The sequence below is a fragment of the Pantherophis guttatus genome, chromosome 3, assembly GCF_059756535.1.
Source record: "Pantherophis guttatus breed Tessera chromosome 3, ASM5975653v1, whole genome shotgun sequence".
Classification (NCBI taxonomy): Eukaryota; Metazoa; Chordata; class Lepidosauria; order Squamata; family Colubridae; genus Pantherophis; species Pantherophis guttatus.
This window is the reverse complement of record NC_142065.1, coordinates 1,692,801-1,712,466: the sequence shown is the minus strand read 5'-3', so window position 1 is coordinate 1,712,466 and position 19,666 is coordinate 1,692,801. Positions and strand designations below refer to the sequence as shown.

General features: G+C 50.0%; 1 protein-coding gene across 1 annotated transcript in view; it reads left to right on the top strand.

The window, feature by feature from the left end:
* The first annotated feature begins 5,458 nt into the window (after window positions 1-5,458).
* KIAA1755 (KIAA1755 ortholog) overlaps window positions 5,459-19,666 on the top strand; it is a 46,914-nt gene continuing 32,706 nt past the window's right edge. Inside the window, exon 1 of the mRNA XM_034419409.3 lies at window positions 5,459-6,741. Coding sequence (XP_034275300.2) covers window positions 6,628-6,741 — 114 coding nt within the window. The 5' untranslated portion in view covers window positions 5,459-6,627. The remainder of the gene's footprint in view (window positions 6,742-19,666) is intronic.

Genomic DNA, 19,666 nt, shown 5'->3' with positions numbered 1-19,666 from the left:
AGCAGGAGACCCTACACCATTTCTGAAAGATGGCAGTCCAGTTTCTTCTTGAAAGCCTCCAGTGATGAAGCTCCCACAACTTCTGAAGGCAACTTCTGTTCCATGGGTTGATTGTTCTCACTGTCAGAAAATTCCTCCTTATTTCCACGTTGAATCTCTCCTTGCTCAGTTTCCATCCATTATTCCTTGTCTGGCCTTCAGGTGCCTTTGGGAAACAGCTTGACCCCCTTCCTCCTCTCTGGGGCAGCCCCTCAAATACTGGAAGATGCTCTCCTGTCTCCCCTGGTCCTTCTCTTCACTAGACCAGCCATGCCCAATTCCTGCAACCGTTCATCCTATGTTTCAGCCTCCAGTCCCCTCATCATCCTGGTTGCTCTTCTCTGCACTTTTTCCTAGAATCTCAACATCTTTTTTCATAGTGTGGTGACCAACATTGGATGCAGAATTCTAGGTGTGGCCTTACTAGGGCTTTATAGAGTGGCATTAAAATACCCATAGGCAATTAATTTGAACTGGTTTGAATGGCTCCTTCCAGAAGTTGTGGGAGCTTCATCACTGGAGTTCTTTTAAGAAGAGACTGGACAGCCATTTGTGTGAAATGGTGTGGGGTCTCCTGCCCTGAGCAGGGAGTTGGACTAGAAGACCTCCAAGGTCCCTTCCAACCCTGTTATGCTGAATTGTTAGCTCTTCCATGGCATGGGTGTGTGTGTGTGCCAGATCTCCCTCTCTGCCCACCTGCCCACCCCCTCTTGAATCCATTCCAGACGTCCCTCTGGTCAGTCAAAGTCTGGAACCACAACTCTCGACTCCTGAAAGTCTTTGGCAGCGCACACAGACCCTGTAATTGTGTGAAAGACACAACACGAAATAATTAGGTGGGAAAAGATTTGGGGGAAAAACACAATCAGGAAGACATGTTGCAATCTGCAACCTGCCCGGAATGAGATCATGTCTGTGCAAACCCTGGATGGGTTCAGTAATTCCTGTTTAGTGCCGTTTGCTTAGTCCAGGAACAAGATCCACACTATGAAAAAACATGCATTTTTTAAAATTTGTTTTGTTTTTTTTAAATTTGATTTATATGCCGCCCTTCTCCGGAGACTCAGGGCGGCTTACAATGCGTTAAGCAATAGCCTTCATTCTTTTGTATATTTTAATACAAAGTCAGCTTATTGCCCCCACAAACTGGGTCCTCAATTTACCCACCTTAGAAAGGATGGAAGGCTGAGTCGACCTTGAGCCTGGTGGGATTCGAACTTACAGTAATTGCAGGCAGCTGGTGTTAATGACAATGCTTTTAGTCTGCTGAGCCACCAGGCCCCTTTTGATTTAGATCAAAAACAGTTGACCGAAGTTACATCAGCACTGAAAAAATTGACTTATATGACCGTTTTTCACACTTATGACCGTTGTGGTGTCCCCATGGTCACGTGATCAAAATCAGACTTCCTTGGCAACCGGTTCATCTTAATGACGGTCGCTGTGTCCCCGTTTGCGACATTCTGACAACCAAAGTCAATGTGGGGGGGAGCCAGATTCACTTAACCATGTGACTACATGGTTAACAACTGCAGTGATTCACAACTGTGGCAGGAAAGGTTGTAAAATAGGTCATAAAATTCACTGAACAACTGTCTCGCTAAGCAACATTAAATTTTGGGCTCCATTGTGGTCGTAACTCAAGGACTGCCTGTATTTCATTGGGCTGCACAGCAAGCCTGCCCCCGTCTCCTTCATTTGTTCTGCATTCTGGCTCCAATCTACCTCGTTTATTGTTGTTATTGTTATTCCAGTTCCCTAATTCAGCATCATTAGCCAATGTTGGCCTGTTTTTGAATTCAACCCTCGTAAAATCAGCATCTAATGATTCTTCTCTTTTCATTGGTGCCGATCCGAATTCTCTTGGCTTTCGACAGTCTAAATTCTAAATGTTTGTAGTATTTATTTTTATGTTTTATTCATTCATTGAATTTTTATCCTTTTAAAATTGTTTATACACAACTCAGGGCGGCAAATATGCCTAATATTAAAACTTTCTTTTTCCAGCAAGCCGGGCTGGCCTAACACTTTTTAAATGTTTTAATTGGTTTGTTACTGTTTTTAATTATGGGGCCAAATTTATATATATATCTTTTAATGGTATTTTAATATTTGTACTCTATGTTTTTATGTGGCTGTACACTGCCCTGAGTCCTTAGGGAGAAGGGCGGTATACAAATTCAAAAATAAATAAATAAATAAATAAATAAATAAATAAATAAATAAATAAATAAATAAATACTGTTTCCTCCTCCTTCCCCACCCCCCAAACAACAACCCTGCAAGGTGGATTGAGCTGAGAGGGAGGGACTGAGTCACCCGACTGGCTCTCATGCCTAAAGCGGGACTAGAACTCACCGTCTCCTGGTGATTGGGGTCCAAAGTCACCCAGCCGGTTTTCCTGCTTAAGGCGGGACTAGAACTCACCGTCTCCTGGTGATTGGCTCAAAATCACCCAACCGGCTTTCATGCCTAAGGCAGAACTACAACTCACTGTCTCCTAGTGATTGGCCCGCCTGTCTTTCATGCTAAGGTGAAACTAGAACTCAGCATCTCCTGGCGATTGGCCCAGACTCACCTGGCTGGCTTTGTTGGCCTAAGGCAGGACTCGAACTCACCGTCTCCTGGTGATTGGTTCAAAGTCAACCTGCCAGCTTTCAACGTGTGAAACAGAACTAGAACTCACCGTCTCCTGGTGATTGGCCCTAAAGACACCCAGCCAGCTTTCTTGCCTAAGGCGGAACTAGAGTTCACCGTTTCCTGATTCCTAGGCCAGCACCTTACAAACTGGACCGCTAGCCAAAAATGCAACGTATTGCAGCCTTAAGTGCAATTTGTATGTAAGAATTTGTACTGGGTCCACATCTTTCAATTGTTTTTTTTTTTTTCTTTGCAATCTCGACCTGCAAATCCCGGCGCCTTGTAGAGCCTTTGTCGATTTCTGGTCTTTACGTTAAGGTGTCTTTTGACGGCTTTGTCACAGGGGCCAATCAATCTGAACTTTAAATTCCCCGTACGGCTTTCGCTCTGTCGCTTCCAATGTCTTTATTGTGGATTTCACCAGCGCCCCCGCCTTCCAAACGGCTCCCTCCCTCCCTCCCTCCGCTGACCTTCACAAGCGAGTCTCGGGCCATCACCGTAGGCGGCCAATTTGGTCAGAGGAGAAGGCCTTGGTGGGGAGGGACTCCTGGTGGAAGCTGCCCCATAAATCCAGGGTGACGGGTCAGGGTGGCATCATATGGCTAGCCCATCCCAGTTACCCCTTCCAGGAGGGAGCAGAACCAGCTGATTTCCCACCCTTGCAAATTCACTTGCTAAAACCCTCAGCCCAGAGGCAGTTTGGTCTAGGAGAGGGGTCTTCAAACTAGGCGACTTTAAGACGTGTGGACTTCAATTCCAGGAATTCCTCAGCCACTCTGGCTGAGGAATTCTGGAAGATGAAGTCCACACGTCTTAAAAGTCGCCAAGTTTGGAGACTGCCTGGTCTAAAAGTTAAGGCGCCAGGTTAGAAAACAGGGGACTCTGAGTTCAAATCTCACCCCCAAGCCAGGAAAGCCAGTTGGGTGACTTTGAGAAGAGAAGGAAGGAAGGAAGGAAGGAAGGAAGGAAGGAAGGAAGGAAGGAAGGAAGGAAGGAAGGAAAGAAAGAAAAAAAGGAAGGGAGGGAGGGAGGAAGGAAGGACGAAGGAAGGAAGGAAGGAAGAGGAAGGGAGGAAAGAAAGAAAGAAAGAAAGAAAGAAAGAAAGAAAGAAAGAAAGAAAGAAAGAGGAAGGGAGGGAGGGAGGGAGGAAGGAAGGAAGGACGAAGGAAAGAAGGAAGGAAGAGGAAGGGAGGAAGGAAGGAAAGAAAGAAAGAAAGAAAGAAAGAAAGAGGAAGGAAGGAAGAAGGAAGGAAGGGGAAGGAAGGAGGAAGGAAAGAAAGAAAGAAAGAAAGAAAGAAAGAAAGAAAGAAAGAAAGAAAGAAAGAAAGAAAGAGGGAGGGAGGGAGGGAGGAAGAAAGGAAGGATGAAGGAAGGAAGGACGAAGGAAAGAAGGAAGGAAGAGAAAGGGAGGAAGGAAGAGGAAGGGAGGAAGGAAAGAAAGAAAGAAAAAGGGAGGGAGGAAGAAAGGAAGGAAAGAAGGAAGGAATGGGAAGGAAGGAGGGAAGAAGGAAGGAAAGAAAGAAAGAAAGAAAGAGGAAGGGAGGGAGGGAGGGAGGAAGGAGGAAGGAAAGAAGGAAGGAAGAGGGAGGGAGGAAGGAAGGAAAGTTTGGTTATTTTCCTGTTACAAAGAATAAAAGAATAACAGATTTGGAAGGGACCTTGGAGGTCTTCTAGTCCAACCCTCTGCTCAAGCAGAAAACCTTATACCTGTGATGGCGACCCTATGGCACGCATGTCAGAGGTGGCACGCAGAGCCCACTCTGTGGGCACGTGCGCCGTCAACAGCTGCTCTTCTGGTTTCCGGTGCACACATGCGCACTGACTAGCTTTTCTCCACGGGCACCGTAGCGCCGGAAAATGGCCCAAAACCAGGCTGTTTTTCGGGCCATTTGTGGCCTGAAAAACAGCCCAAAAACAGCCTGAAAATGACCCAGAAAATAGGCATCTGCGCTCTGGCCAGCTGGTCTTGGTTTTCCGGTGCTCTGGCACACGCACCTGCACACACATGCATGCATGTTCCGGTTTGGGCACTTGGCGCCGAAAAGGTTGGCCATCACTGCCCTGGACCATTTCGGACAAACGGCAGTCCAATCGCGTCTTAAAACCCTCCAATGTTCGAGCACCCACAACTTCTGGAGGCAAGTAGTTCCACTGGTGAATTGTCCTCACTGTCAGGAATTTTCTCCTTAGTTCTAGGTTGCTTCTCTCCTTGCTTAGTTTCCATCCGTTGCTTCTTCTCCTGCCTTTTGGTGCTCTGCTTCAAAGGAATAGAAGTTTTCCTGGGGGCTGGAGAGTGGGGAGGGTCTTCCCTTCCTGCCCCCTTCCTTGGCAACACCCTCCCATCTCCAGGGCTGCACAGCCAGATTTGTGAGCAAAGTAGATTCCTCGTTTTGTGTGTGTGTGTGTGGGGGGGGGGGAATCTCAGGCAGCCTCTCTCCTCCTTTGCTTCCCTCCTTGGCATCTCCAGCTAAGCTCCCTATTGACTGGAGGGAGGGAGGGGGGAGGGCAGTCAGGGCCCCTTTCAGGAAGGGAAGGAGAAAGAAGCCGGTGGGGAGGTGTGAGGAAGGGGTGGGAAGGGGTTTCTTGGCAGAAAGAAAGGCTGGCCAAGCAGGAGGCGGCCTGGACCGGAGTCACTTCGGGCAGGATGGGCTCCTTGCAAGACCCCAGCGCCAACTGCAAGCGTTACACCCTGGAGGCGTTTGCAGGCCCCCCCTCCCCACTCCTGCGGGCAAGGAAGCTGTTCTCAGGCTGTCTGGGCGCAGGGCAGGACCCGGGACACAAAGAGGGCTGCTGTTCTGCAGGGTTGGCATAGCTCTGGAGTCCTTTGCAGCCTGGGGACAGAGCGTGTGTGCGCGTGAGAGAGAGAGAGAGAGAGAGAGAGAGAGAGAGAGAGAGAGAGAGAAAAGAGAGTGCATGAGAGCAAACGAGAAACAAAGAGAAAGAGGGAGGGAGAAAGAGAGAAGAGAGAGAGAGAATGCATGAGAGCAAAAGAGCAAAAGAGCAAGTGTGTGTGTGAGAGAGAGACAGAGAGAGAGAAGAGAGAGAAAAGAGAGAGAAAGTGCAGGAGAGCCAAAGAGCCAAAGAGAAAGAGAGACAGATAGAAAGTGTGTGTGTGAGAGAGAGAGGGAGAGAGGGGGAGAGAGAGAAAGAGAGAGAGTGAGAGAGAGAGGAGAGAGAATGTGTGAGAGAGTACATGGGAGCAAAAGAGCAAAAGAGAAAGAGAGATAGAAAGTGTGTGTGTGTGAGAGAGAGAGAGAGAGAGGGAGAAAGAGAAAAGAGAGAGAGAATGCATGGGAGCAAAAGAGCAAAAGAGAAAGAGAGATAGAAAGTGTGTGTGTGTGTGAGAGAGAGAGAGGGAGAAAGAGAGAAAAGAGAGAGAGAATGCATGGGAGCAAAAGAGCAAAAGAGAAAGAGAGATAGAAAGTGTGTGTGTGTGAGAGAGAGAGAGAGGGAGAAAGAGAGAAAAGAGAGAGAGAATGCATGAGAGCAAAAGAGCAAAAGAGAAAGAGAGAAAGAAAGTGTGTGTGTGTGAGAGAGAGAGACAGAGGGAGGGAGGGAGAGAGAGAGAGTGAGAGAGAGAGAGGAGAGAGAATGTGTGAGAGGGTGCATGGGAGGAAAAGAGTGACAGAAAGTGTGTGAGTGTGTGAGAGAGAGAGAGAGAGAGGGGAAGGAGAGGAGAGGGAGGGAGGGAGTTTTTCCAGAGCGGGCAGCCTCTTCCCCCCACCCCTTTCCTCCATTCCCCTCCCACCCCTCCTCTACCCCCCGCCGGAGAGCCCTTCTCTCTTCGCGAGGCCGGGCCGAGAGAGGCGGCAGCGCTGGGTCGGGGGGCGTCCTCGGTTGCAGGCAGGCCCGTCGCCCGGGGCCAAGCACACCTGGATCCCATCCGGGGCGCCCCCCCCCCGCCCAAGGAGCGGAGCCTCCGCTCCAGAATGCCTGAGCGGGATCCCGATGGGGGAGCCGGGCAGCGCAGCCAGAGGAAAGCGGCCGTCCAGTGATCCCCGGGGAAGGAAGGCAGTTGGGGTCCGGGGGGGGCCCTCCAGCGCCCCCTCCGCAGGAGCCATGGTAATGAGAACGCCTTTGTTCCTCTTTTTGCAGCCGGCGCCCCTCTTCTGCCCGGAGACCCCCCCTCCCAAAGACGAGCCTCGGGGGGCCCCCCACCTCCAGCCACTGCTTTGCAAACCAACCCCCCCCCCAAACCCCACTTCCCCGGCCACTTTAGCGCAACCCTCCGTCGGATGCAAAACACTTTTGCAAGACAGCAAAACTTTGCGCGAGTTCAGCTCCGCTCCGGCTTTGTCCTTTGCAGGCGGCAGGTCCCCCCCCCCAAAAAAAGCGTGAGAACCCCCTTTAAACGAGAGAAACCCCCCCCCTCCGTGTTTACCCGAGCTTCGTGCCCTCCTCCTCCAGGGCAGGGAGAGTCCGGGGGTGGGACGGCGCCAGGTAGGGAGGTAGGTGCTTATCGCGGGCGGAGGAGTTTGCCGAAGTTTCCACGAAGTGCGGGCGAAGGGAGGGCAACGCGGCTGGCAGCGAGGCGGAAGGAAACGGAGAGGAGGTGCTTTTAGGTAGGATGTGGGGCCAGGTGCGCCCCGAGGACGGTGGGAGGGCAGAGCTCGGGTCTCCTCAAGGGGAAGGGGGGCAGGGAAGGACCACCCGGTGCCCCTGGCTGAGCGCCAAGCAAGTCTACCGGCTGGGCTCCGCGGTGACTCAACCCACCCTGATTTTTGTGCCTTTGATCTTCTCCTAGCCGGTGCCAATGCGACGTTTGGCACCAAGTGGGTACGAGAGAGAAAGGGCGCCTTTCTAAAGAGAGGGGAAACCGGCTGCAGGGTTAACTGGGTTTGCATCAGACCGAGACTGGGGGCCTTGGGGGTAAACTGGGTGTCGCTTGGGCTTCCCTAGGAAAGGGCCTGGCCAAGGCAGGAAATGTTGGCCGCTGTAGGTGTCTCAAAATCGGGGCGGTTGTAGGTCGGTTAAAATTGTGGCAGTTGTAAGAGCCTCGAAATCTGGAGGGTTGTAGGTTGTCTGAGTTTAGGGGTTGAGCAAAACAACCCACAGTTAGACATACATACATACATATATATATATATATCCTCTTCCTTCTTCCTCCTCCTCTTCTTCTTTTTCTTCTTTCCTCCTCCTCCTCCTCCTCCTCCTTCTTCTTCCTCCTCCTCTTTTCCTCCTCCTCCTCCTCCTCCTCCTCCTCCTCCTCCTCTTCTTCTTCTTCTTCTCCTCCTCCTCCTCCTCTTCTTCTTCCTTCCTCCTCCTCCTCCTCCTTCTTCCTCTTCACCTCCTCCTCCTCCTCTTCTTCTTTTTCTTCTTTCCTCCTCCTCCTCCTCCTCCTCCTTCTCCTTCTTCTTCCTCCTCCTCTTTTCCTCCTCCTCCTCCTCCTCCTTCTTCCTCCTCCTCTTCTCCTCCTCATCCTCTTCCTCTTCCTCCTCCTCATCTTCTTTTCTTCTTCTTCCTCCTCCTCCTCTTCTGCTTTCCTCCTCCTCCTCCTCCTTCTTCTTCCTCCTCCTCTTCTCCTTCTCTTCCTCCTCCTCCTCTTCTTCTTTTTCTTCTTCTTCCTTCTCCTCCTCCTCTTCTTCTTCTTCTTCCTCCACCTCCTCCTCTCCTCCTCCTCCTTCTTCCTCCTCCTCTTCTCCTCCTCTTCCTCTTCCTCCTCCTCCTCTTCTTCTTTTTCTTCTTCTTCTTCCTCCTCCTCCTCCTCCTCTTCCTCTTCCTTTTCCTCTTCTTCTTCTTCTACTTCTTCTTCCTTTCCTTGGCTCTGCAGGGAGAAGTTTCTTTCTCACGCAAAAAAAAAAAAAAAATCCCCCTGCTCGTCTTCAGCAGCAGGAACAAAAGTTTGGCACAGGGCGGTCGAGATTATTAGCAGCTGTTTGGAAAGGCAGCTTGTGGGCTTGGAAATCTTTGTGGCTTGGAAAGAAAGATGTGTAGGGAGTTTGGTCCAGAAGGAAAGGGAAAGAGAGAGGAGAAGAAGCAACGGAGGGAAACTCATCAAGGAGAGAAGCAACCTGGAACTAAGGAGAAAATTCCCGACTGTGGGAACAATTACCGTAACCAGTGGAACTGCTTGCCACCAGAAGTTGTGGGTGCTCCAACACTGGAGGTTTTTAAGAAGAGGCTGGACAGCCACTTGTTCTGAAATGGAACAGGGAATCCTCGACCTACGACCACAATGGAGCCCAAAATTTCTGTTGTTAAGCGAGACATTTATTAAGTGAGTTTGGACCCCTTTTACGACCGTTCTCGCCACAGTTGTTAAGCGGCTCAGGCTTCCCCATTGAATTGTGTGTTAGAAGGTCACAAAAGGGGGTCATGTGACACACACACCCCCGGGACGCTGCAACCGTCATAAATACGAGTCAGTTGCCAAACGGCTGAATCTTGATCACGTCAACACGTGGAAGCTGCAATGGTCATATGTGCGGGGAAAAATGGTCCTAAGTCACTGTTTCCGGTGCCGTCGTAACTTCGAATGCTCACTAAACAGAGGGTTGTAATTCAAGGACTCACCTGGATGGGGTCTCCTGTCTAGTGGGTTGGACTAGAGCAGTGTTTCTCAACCTTGGAAGCTTGAAGATGGGTGGACTTCAACTCCCAGAATCCCCCAGCCAGCAACGCTGGCTGGGGGATTCTGGGAGTTGAAGTCCCCCCATCTTCAAGCTACCAAGGTTGAGAAACACTGTGTTAATCTCTGCTCTTGTGGGTATTTTATTTCTGGCCAAGAAGTGCAGTGATCTTTTAGCTTTTTGATTGTCTCTTTTGAATGGTGTGTAAATGTGGTCCATCTCTATGTGCCCGTTGATGGCTGTTTTGTCTGAGTGCCGCTGGCTGGGGGATTCTGGGAGTTGAAGTCCACCCATCTTCAAGCTACCAAGGTTGAGAAACACTGGACTAGAAGACGTCCAAGGTCCCTCCAACTCTTGTCATTCTATATAGATTCATGCGTGCATTTCCATTGCAGTTTCAAACGGGCAAAAGAAATCTGTCCGGCTTAGGAGGGGGCACTTTCCCAACCAGCCAGAAAATCTCAGGGACTGAAATTTTTCATCCCTTCCCTGGAGCACAGCCTTCCACACAGATCCAGGAATCCCCCCCACACACACCCTCCGAGGTTGGCGGTGACCACATTTCCAAAGCTGGAGGAGAGTTCATGAGGGTGGGAACTTGACTGCTTGTTTATACCCGTTCCCAGACAGTTTCATTCCCCGCTGGCTCTCTGGGGCTGTTTTCTCCTCCATAATTCATTGTTCCTTCTCCTTCTTGGCTCCTTGTTCGGATTCCTGCCAAAATCGTTGCATCTGGGAAAAGTTCCTGTTTTGCGGAGAACGTGGGGGGTGGTCCCGGCCGGAGGGGCTTGTCTTCTTCCAGTGTCTTTCATGTCAGCGGAAGAGATGAGTAGGAGGCAGGCGGGCGAGAAGGACCGGGGGGGGGGGGGTGTGTAGCAACAGGCTGCCTTTTCCCGGGGTGGGGGGCCCTCCGTCTTCCCACCTCGGAGGTGGGGGGGCTGCTGAGTTGCTTGCACTGCTGGAGGTGACCCGTAGGGGCAAGGGTCTTTTCATTAAAAAGAAGGGGAGGGAGGAAGGGAGGGAGGGGAAATTAGAAGAGTCAGCAGTTTCCCTCTTAAGCTCGGAGGGACAGTGGCCGGAAAATTTGGGTTTCAAAGTGCTTTTCTGCAAGGGGAGGGCAGAAGCACAGGCCTTGGGGTGGGGGTGGGGGTTAGGGAGATGGGGTCTTGATTTTGCTCCGTCTGTTTTTGTGGGGTGGGTGGGTATTGGCAGGGCGGTACCAGGGATGCAAGGGAGGGGCTGTCCAGCATTCATTTGATTAATTAAATTTATTTGATTTTTATCCGGTGTTTATTATTATATAGAAGTAACTCAAGGAGGCCAAGATACCTAAAACTCCTTCCTCCTTTCCCCCCACCCCCACAACGACTCTGTGAGGTAGGCTGACAGAGAGGGACTGGCCCAAAGTCACCCAGCTGACTTTCCTGCCTAAAACAAGACTAAAACTCCCTGTCTCCTGGTGATTGGCTTAAAGTCACCCAGCCGGCTTTTGTGCTTAAGGCAGGACTAGAACTCCCCATCTCTTGGTGATTGGCTCAAAATCACCCAGCTGGCTTTTGTGTTTAAGGCAGGACTAGAACTCCCCATCTCCTGGTGATTGGCCCAAAGTGACCCAGCTGGCTTTCATGCCTAAAACGGGACTAGAACTCCCCATCTCCTGGTGATTGGCTTAAAGTCACCCAGCCGGCTTTTGTGCTTAAGGCGGGACTAGAACTCCCCATCTCCTGGTGATTGGCTCAAAATCACCCAGCTGGCTTTTGTGTTTAAGGCAGGACTAGAACTCCCCATCTCTTGGTGATTGGCTCAAAATCACCCAGCTGACTTTCATCCCTTAATCGGGACTAGAACTCCCCATCTCCTGGTGATTGGCCTAAAGTCACCCAGCCGGCTTTTAGGTTTAGGTTTAGGTTTATTTGATTTGTATACCGCCCTACTCCCGAAGGACTCAGGGCGGTGAACAGCCAACAATAAAATACATAAATACACAAAATTTAAAAACCCGATAAAATCAAATTAAATTATTTGGCCCAGACAAATTAAAATGCCCCAATAATTTAAAAACAGATTAAAATTTACGTATTTAAAAAGGGAAGAGATCAGGCCAAGCCCGCTTGATGGAATAAAAAGGTCTTCACAGCACGGCGGAAGGAGCGCAGATCCGGGATCCTCCGTATCTCCGGGGGGAGCTCATTCCAGATGGCGGGTGCCCCCACAGAGAAGGCTCTCCCCCTAGGGGCCGCCAGTCGACACTGTTTGGCTGACGGCACCCGGAGGAGCCCCTCTCTATGGGAGCGTACTGGCCGGTGGGAGGCTATTGGTGGTAGTAGGCGGTCCCGTAAGTAGCCAGGTCCTAAGCCATGGAGCGCTTTAAAGGTGGTAACCAAAACCTTGAAGCGCACCCGGAAGACCACCGGGAGCCAGTGCAGCTCGTGCAGGAGAGGTGTTACATGGGAACTCCACGTCGCTCCCATTACCACCCGTGCGGCCGCACTCTGCGCCAGTTGGAGCCTCCGGGTGCTCCTCAAGGGGAGCCCCATGTAGAGAGCATTACAATAGTCCAGGTGGGAGGTGACGAGGGCATGAGTGACCGTGCGTAACGAGTCCTGATCCAGAAAGGGACGCAACTGGCGAATCAGGCGGACCTGATAAAAAATCCTCCCGGTCACGGCCGTCAAGTGCTCTCCTAAAGACAGCCGTGAATCCAGGAGGACGCCCAAGTTGCGAACCCTCTCCGTGGGGGCCAGCGATTCGCCCCCAATAGTCAGTGATGGCGTCAACTGGCTATATCGGGACGCCGGAAGCCACAGCCACTCGGTCTTCGATGGGTTGAGCCTGAGCCTGTTCCTCCCCATCCAGATCCGTACGGCCTCCAGGCACCGGGACATCACTTCAAGGGCATCGTTGGGGTGATCCGGGGTGGAGATGTACTGCTGGGTGTCGTCAGCGTACTGATGGTACTCCACCCCGAAACCACGGATGATCTCGCCCAGCGGCTTCACATAAATGTTGAACAGGAGAGGTGAGAGGACCGACCCTTGCGGCACCCCACATATGAGGGGCCTCGGGGTCGACCTCTGTCCCCCTGTCAACACAGACTGCGACCGGTCAGAGAGAAAGGAGGAGAACCACCGCAACACAGTGCCTCCCACCCCCAACTCTTCCAACCGGTGCAGCATGATACCATGGTCGAGGGTATCAAAAGCCGCTGAGAGATCTAACAGGACCAGGACAGAGGAGCACCCCCTGTCCCGGGCCCTCCAGAGATCATCAACCAACGCGACCAATGCCGTTTCCGTGCTGTACCCGGGCCTGAAGCCTGACTGGAACGGATCCAGATACGTCGTTTCATCCAGGTGCTGGGGGAGCTGTTGCGCAACCACACTCTCAACAACCTTTGCCACAAAACGAAGGTTGGAGACTGGACGATAATTTACCAACATTGCCGGGTCCAGGGAAGGCTTCTTGAGGAGAGGTCTCACCACCGCCTCTTTCAAGGCGGCAGGAAAGACACCCTCACCCAGCGAAGCATTTATAATCCCCTGGAGCCAGCCTCGTGTCACCTCCCGAGAAGCCAGCACTAACCAGGAGGGACACGGGTCCAATAAACAAGTGGTCGCGTTCAGTCTATCCAGAATCCTGTCCACGTCCTCAGGGGTCAGGGCTTTTGTGCTTAAGGCAGGACTAGAACTCCCCATCTCCTGGTGATTGGCTCAAAATCACCCAGCTGACTTTCATGCCCAAGACGGGACTAGAACTCCCTATCTCCTGGTGATTAGCCCAAAGCTACCCGACCAGCTTTCATGCCTAAAGCTGGACTAGAACTCACAACGCCTAGTTTCTATGATGCTTTCATTGTTAGACCAAACAGTCCTTGCCAATCTATTTTCTTCTCCAACAAAAGAGAAGAAACAAACCTTGGAAGAAAAGAGAGATTTCCCCACTCAGTGACTTTGGGGTGAGTTAGACTAGACGTCCCTTTTAATGATACCAGACATTCTGTCTCCCCTCCCTAGAGATTCCTGGGCCATGGGGGGTGGGGAAGGGGCCTCTTCTTGGCAGTTGGGTTCAACAAACCTGAAGATCAAGGTCAGATTGAAGGCTACGGGCACCATGCCAGGTGGAGTCTGTTGCCCCGACCCAGAATCTCTTTCACTTTTAACCTCGTTTCTCACTCCAGTTCCTCGGCTTTTCTCAATTCCTCCCGTTTGTCTTCCATAATCGATGCTGGGAAAAATTTGGGAGTTTCCCCCTCCTCCTCCTCCCCCTCCTCCTCCCCACTTGGCAGATGATTTTAATTTGGGGTATGTGTAAACAACTCCTCCAAAAGCTCTAAGCCTCTACAAAAGGTTTTAAAAATAGCTTCCCATGTTAGCCTGGGAGTATCTGCCCAGGATTAAAAGTCACAAGGCTGGAATCGATCGCAGCCTCTGCTTTGTTGGGGCCCCCGGGGGCGACACCAGGCTGGCACCTGCTGGTTGGTGGTGGGGGAGTCTGTCCTCTATGCCCACCCGCCTTTTGCGGGGCCCTGGAATGCCCCTTGCCAGCCCCCCCACCCACCCCCCCGGGCCAAGGAGAGCTAAATTCAGACTATGACCTTCTGCAACCAGAGTAGCATCTGCTTATAAGTCAAGGTTGGCACCACCCAGACAAAAGTCCTTGGTCTCTTGCCTTGCCAGGCTCAAAACCCACTTCAGTGCAGGACCCGGTGCCATCCAAAGCGTTTTTTCACCTGAGAGAGAGGTAGCTTACCTTCTAGGGCACTGACGATGATGTTCCCTAGTTGGGTCATTAAAGGTCTGCAAGAAAACAGCCAAGCTCAGAGAGCCCCAAGGACTCAACAGTCCTCCTCCTCCTCCTCCTCCTCGCACTGATGACGTTCCCTAGTTGGGTCATTAAAGGTCTGCAAGAAAACAGCCAAGCTCAGAGAGCCCCAAGGACTCAACAGTCCTCCTCCTCCTCCTCGCACTGATGATGTTCCCTAGTTGGGTCATGAAATGTTTGCCGCAATCCTCCTTCTCCTCCTCTCCTCCTCCACAAACTCCATTCCCTTCTAACACTGATGATGTTCCCTAGTTGGGTCATGAAACGTCTGCAAGAAAACAGCCAAGCTCAGGGAGCCCCAAGGACTCAACAGTCTTCCCCCCTCTTCCTCTCTGCAATTCCCATTCCTTTATTAAGTGAGTTTTACCCCGTTTTACAACCTTTCTGTCTACAATCGCTAAGTGAATCACTGCAGTGAAGTCTTGTCACACGGGTATTCAGCGATCCTGGCTTCTCCCATCCTGGACTTTGCTGGTCAGATGGCCGCAAAAGGGGATCACGTGACCCCGGGACACTTCGACCGTCATAAATACGAGCCAGGTGCCAGGCCTCCGAATTCTGATCACATGACTGCAGGGATGCAGGGTCATTCGTGTGAAAAACGCTCATAAATCCCCTTTTTTTCAGTGCTAACTATGAATGGTCACTAAACGAACTGTCGTAACTGGAGGACTACCTGTATTGCCTGAATCTTTCTCCGTCGGGACCCAGCCCGTACGAATCTCCCTCTCGATGAGATCAGCACGGGCTTTCCCAGTCCCTCTGCAAACAAGCATTGTGGCGTTGCCATACCTCTCCCTGTTTGCATCATCAGAGTCTTGCCAACTCTGATGCCACCTGCCTGGGCTGCTCCCAGGTGAAACCACTGCCCCCCCACCCCCAATACTTGCTGCGGCATGCCCGCTCTCTTGCCATGCCAGTTGCTAGTTCTGCAGGGCTGCCTCCCATTTACTCTGCAGGAAGCCCACCCCTTACTCCTTGAGTAAATCTTGCCATTGAAGAGAAGGAGTAGGAGGGGCCCCGATAGCAGTCTTCCAGTATTTGAGGAGACTGCCCCAAAGAAGAGGGGGGCTCCACCTATTCTCCAAAGCACCCGAAAGGCAGGAGAAGAAGCAATGGATGGAAACTCATCAAGGAGAGAAGCAACCTGGAATTAAGGAAAAACTTCCTACCCTGTTTTCCCCGAAAATAAGACCCAACCGGAAAATAAACCCTAGCATGATTTTTCAGGATGCTCGTAATATAATCCCTTCCCCCAAAAATAAGTCCCGGTTAAGATCGTCAACCAGATGGAGGCGTTTAGTACTGTATTTTCCCCCAAAATAAGACCTAACCAGAAAATAAGCCATAATGTGTCTTTTGGAGCAAAAATTAATATAAGACCAGGTCTTATTTTGGGGGGGGACACAGGTAACAGTGAGAACAATCAACCAGTGGAACTGCTTGCCACCAGAAGTTGTGAGCGCTCCATCACTGGAGGCTTTTAAGAAGAGACTGGACAGTCACTTGTCTGAAATGGGTTAGGGTCTCCTGCTCGAGCACGGGGCTGGACTAGAAGACCTCCAAGGTCCCTTCTAACTCTATTACTGTTACAGTAAAACTGAGACAGGTGCTGGACTTATTTTCCAAAGCGTTTGAGGGCAGGACAAGAAGCAACAAATGGGAACTAATCAAAGAGAGAAGCAACCAGGGATTAAGGAGGAATTTCCTTACAATCAGAACAATTATAATGTTTTCTTGCAGACCTTTAATGACCCAACTAGGGAACAACATTAGTGCTAGAAGGGAGTGGAGTTTGTGGAGGAAGAGCAGGAGGAGGATTGTGGGCTCCTTGGTGCTCTCTGAGCTTGGATGTTTTCTGGCAGACATTTCATAACCCAACTAGGTAACATCCTCAGTGCGAGGAGGAGGACAACGACTGTTGAGTCCTTGGGGCTCTCTGAACTTGGCAGTTTTCTTGCAGACCTTTCATGACCCAACTAGGTAACAACATCAGTGCTAGAAGAGAGGAGGGTTGGCTCTCTTGTTTATACACTGATGGTTCTTTGATTGCCCCATCGAGCTATTTTAACCCAATCGATTTGAGTATTTTGACCCGACCGCCATGCTCCTCTTCTCCTTTCATGGAGATAAGGTGCAAATCAAGACTCGGTTCCTATGTTTTCACCTCTGGGCAGACTGAAATATGATTCACCCATGTTTGTGGTCACGGAAATGGCCTGATTCTCCCGTGTGGTTTGCTCTGCAGGAGCTACGTTTCCAACTCCAGGTTTTGCAAAGTGAGTCACGCCTCCACTTCCGTCTCAGGTGGGAGCACCTGGGATGAAAACAAGGCCCTTGGCAGAAACGTCCTTAGAGAAAAAAACCTGGAGAGGGGAGGTGGGGAAATGCATTAGAAGAGAACTTCTCAATCCCAGCAATTTTGCGGTGTGTGGACTTCAACTCCCAGGATTCCCCAGCTAGCAGGAAATGAAAACGGGGGTGCAGCATGTTGGGCTATAAGAGGAAGTACGGATAGTCCTCGACCTACAACCACAATTGAGCCCAGCATTTCTGTTGCTAAGTGAAACACTTGTTAAGTGAGTTTTTGCCCCATTTTTCAACCTTCCTTCCTTGTCTCAAGTTGTTAAATAAATCGTTGCAACTAACTGGGGAATTCTGGGAGTTGAAGTCCATCCATTTCCTGTGGCCAAGATTGAGAAACATGAGTCTGGCTGGGAATTCTGGGAGTTGAAGTTGAAGTGTGGGGGGAGGGGTCCCCACACCTTCTGTAATTCTGTGCAGGTAGTCCTCGGCTTACGACCCTAATTGAGTCCTCTTGTCCAGTGAGACATTGAAGTGAGTTGTGCCTCATTTTATGACCTATCGTGCCACCGTTGATAAGTGAATCGCTGAAGTTGTTTAAGTTCTTAAGTGAACCTCACTTCTTCCATGGACTTTGCTTGTCAGAAGGTCGCCAAAGGGGAATCGCGTGACCCCGGCACACTGCGATGGTCATAAGTGTCAGTCAGCGGTCGAGTATCTGAATTTTGATCGCATGACCACGGGGATGCTACAACGGTCATAAGTGTGGAAAAACGGTCATAACAAATCCCTTTTTTCCCGTGCCGCTGCGACTTTGAATGGTCACTAAATGAACTGTTGTATCTAGAGGACTACCTGTCATGTTAATTTACATTTTAAAATGCTGATCTTAAATTACTCACTTATTTTTTTAAAATATATTTTATTAAACAGTTTTTTTAAAAAATAAACAAAATCAGATATTTACATCTTCTTTTCAACAGTTTTGCGTCAGTAATCCATATTTATACATTTTCTCTTATCTTAATATACCTTTTATACATATATTTCTAATATATCATATATATATATCATTATAATATATTATATTATTCTAATTATTTTATTTATATTTGACATGAACCTGTACCTAATTTCCTTTCCACGATTTTTATTTCTTCCCGTTTATTTCTATATTTCTCCATCTAATTTAACCATTATAGAATAGAATAGAATTACAGAGTTGGAAGGGACCTTGGAGGTCTTCTAGTCCAACCCCCTGCCCACCAGGAAACCCTACACCACTTCAGACAAATGGTTAGCCAACATCTTCTTAAAAACCTCCAGTGTTGGAGCATTATTTAGTCTTCCTTTTTTTAAAAAAAATATTTATTTTAATTAGATTTATATGCCGCCCTTCTCCGGAGACTAAGGGCGGCTTACAATGTGTTAAGCAATAGCCTTCATCCTTTTGTATATTTATACAAAGTCAGCTTATTGCCCCCACAATCTGGGTCCTCATTTTACCTACCTTAGAAAGGATGGAAGGCTGAGTCAACCTTGAGCCGGGTGAGATTCGAACCTGCAGTAATTGCAGGCAGCTGAATGTTAATAACAGGCTTTTAGTCTGTTGAGCTATCCAGGCTCATTTCCTCCCCCCCCCCTTTGTCCTCCCCCCCACTTTTCCTCCAACTTTAAATTACTCACTTATTAATGTTGTAGTATATTGATTAAATTGTACACTGCCCAGAGCCCCCCTCCCCCATTGGGAGGCGGGCAGTTAAAGAAGCCAATAAATAAATGCCCCCCCTCCCCAATAGGGCCCTCCTGACTTTTTCCCTGGGAAGAAAGTCCCATCCGGTTATCAAACGGTGGGTGGGTTTCAGCTGCAGCCATGCAGACCAAAGGAAGGGGGGGCGGTGGATGGAAAAACTGGTTGGACAAGCTCTCCTTCCTTCCCATGAAGTCTGCTGAGCCACAAAGTCTCCATTTGGGACATAACGTGAGAAGGGGGGGGTATCTCCCAACAATGCCCCCCCCCCACCCCAAGGATTCAACATCATGTGTGAAGTGTTAGCACCGCTTTATAAAGCCTTGGGGAGGCCACATTTGGAATTCTGCATATATTTTTGGTTGCCACGATATTAAAAAAAGAGGTTGAGACTCTGGAAAAAGTGCAGAGAAGAGCAACCAAGAGGATTAGGGGAGTGGAGGCGAAAACGTACCAAGAACCAGTTGAGGGTATGTCTAGTTTAAGGAAAAGAAGGACCAGGACATGATAACAGTTTTTCAATATCGGAGGGGCTGCCCCAAAGAAGAGGGGGGTGGGTTTCAACCTATTCTCCAAAGCCCCTGAAGGCAGGACAAGAAACAACGGAGAAATTTCCTGACACTGAGGACAATTAACAAGTGGAACTGCTGGCCTCCAGAAATTATGGGTGCTCCATCCCTTGAGGTTTTCAAGAAAGGTTTGGACAGCCGTTTGTCCACAATGGTCTAGGGTCTCCTGCTCGAGCAGGGGGTTGGACTAGAAGACCTCCAATGTCCCTTCCAACTCTGTTATTCTGTTGTTATAAATCAATCAGTTGGGGAGGCTGAGAGCCACCCGATCAGGGGTACCAACCTCCAGATGGCTAATTGGGGGGGGGGGCAGCAGAGAGTTGCAAAAGACTAAGATTTGACACACACACACACACCCTTCAAGGAATTGCAGCAGTAGACCCAAGAGAAAGGTCTACTTGAGAAGCCAGAAGGATCGCCTGGTGGCCTCCCATCCTAGAATTAGAGCTTGGTGCATCCAAGAGGCTGGATCCGGAATCTGTGTTGACAGAAGCCCGCTATTCTTCTCCCCAAAAGTGCAGTGACCATACTGATGTAGGGCAGTGGTAAAATTCAAAATTTTTTACTACGGGTTCTGTGGGCATGGCTTGGTGGGCATGGTGTGGCTTGGTGGGCGTGGCAGGGGAAGGATACTGCAAAATCTCCATTCCCACCCCACTCCGGCAAAAGGATACTGCAAAATCCCCATTCCCTCCCCACTCTGGAGCCAGCCAGAGGTGGCATTTGCCAGTTCTCCAAATTGCTCAAAATTTCCGCTACCGGTTCTCCAGAACCTCCTGGATTTCACCCGTTTGGGGGGGGGGGGAGGGACAGCCTGAGTATACCGCAGTAGTTCGCAAGTTGAACAACCTAAGATGGGTGGACTTCAATTCCCAGAATTCCCCAGCCAGACCAATATTTCTCAGTTTTGGCAACCTGAAAATGGTGGACTTCAACTCCCAGAATTCCCCCCATCTTCAAGTTCCCAAGGCTGA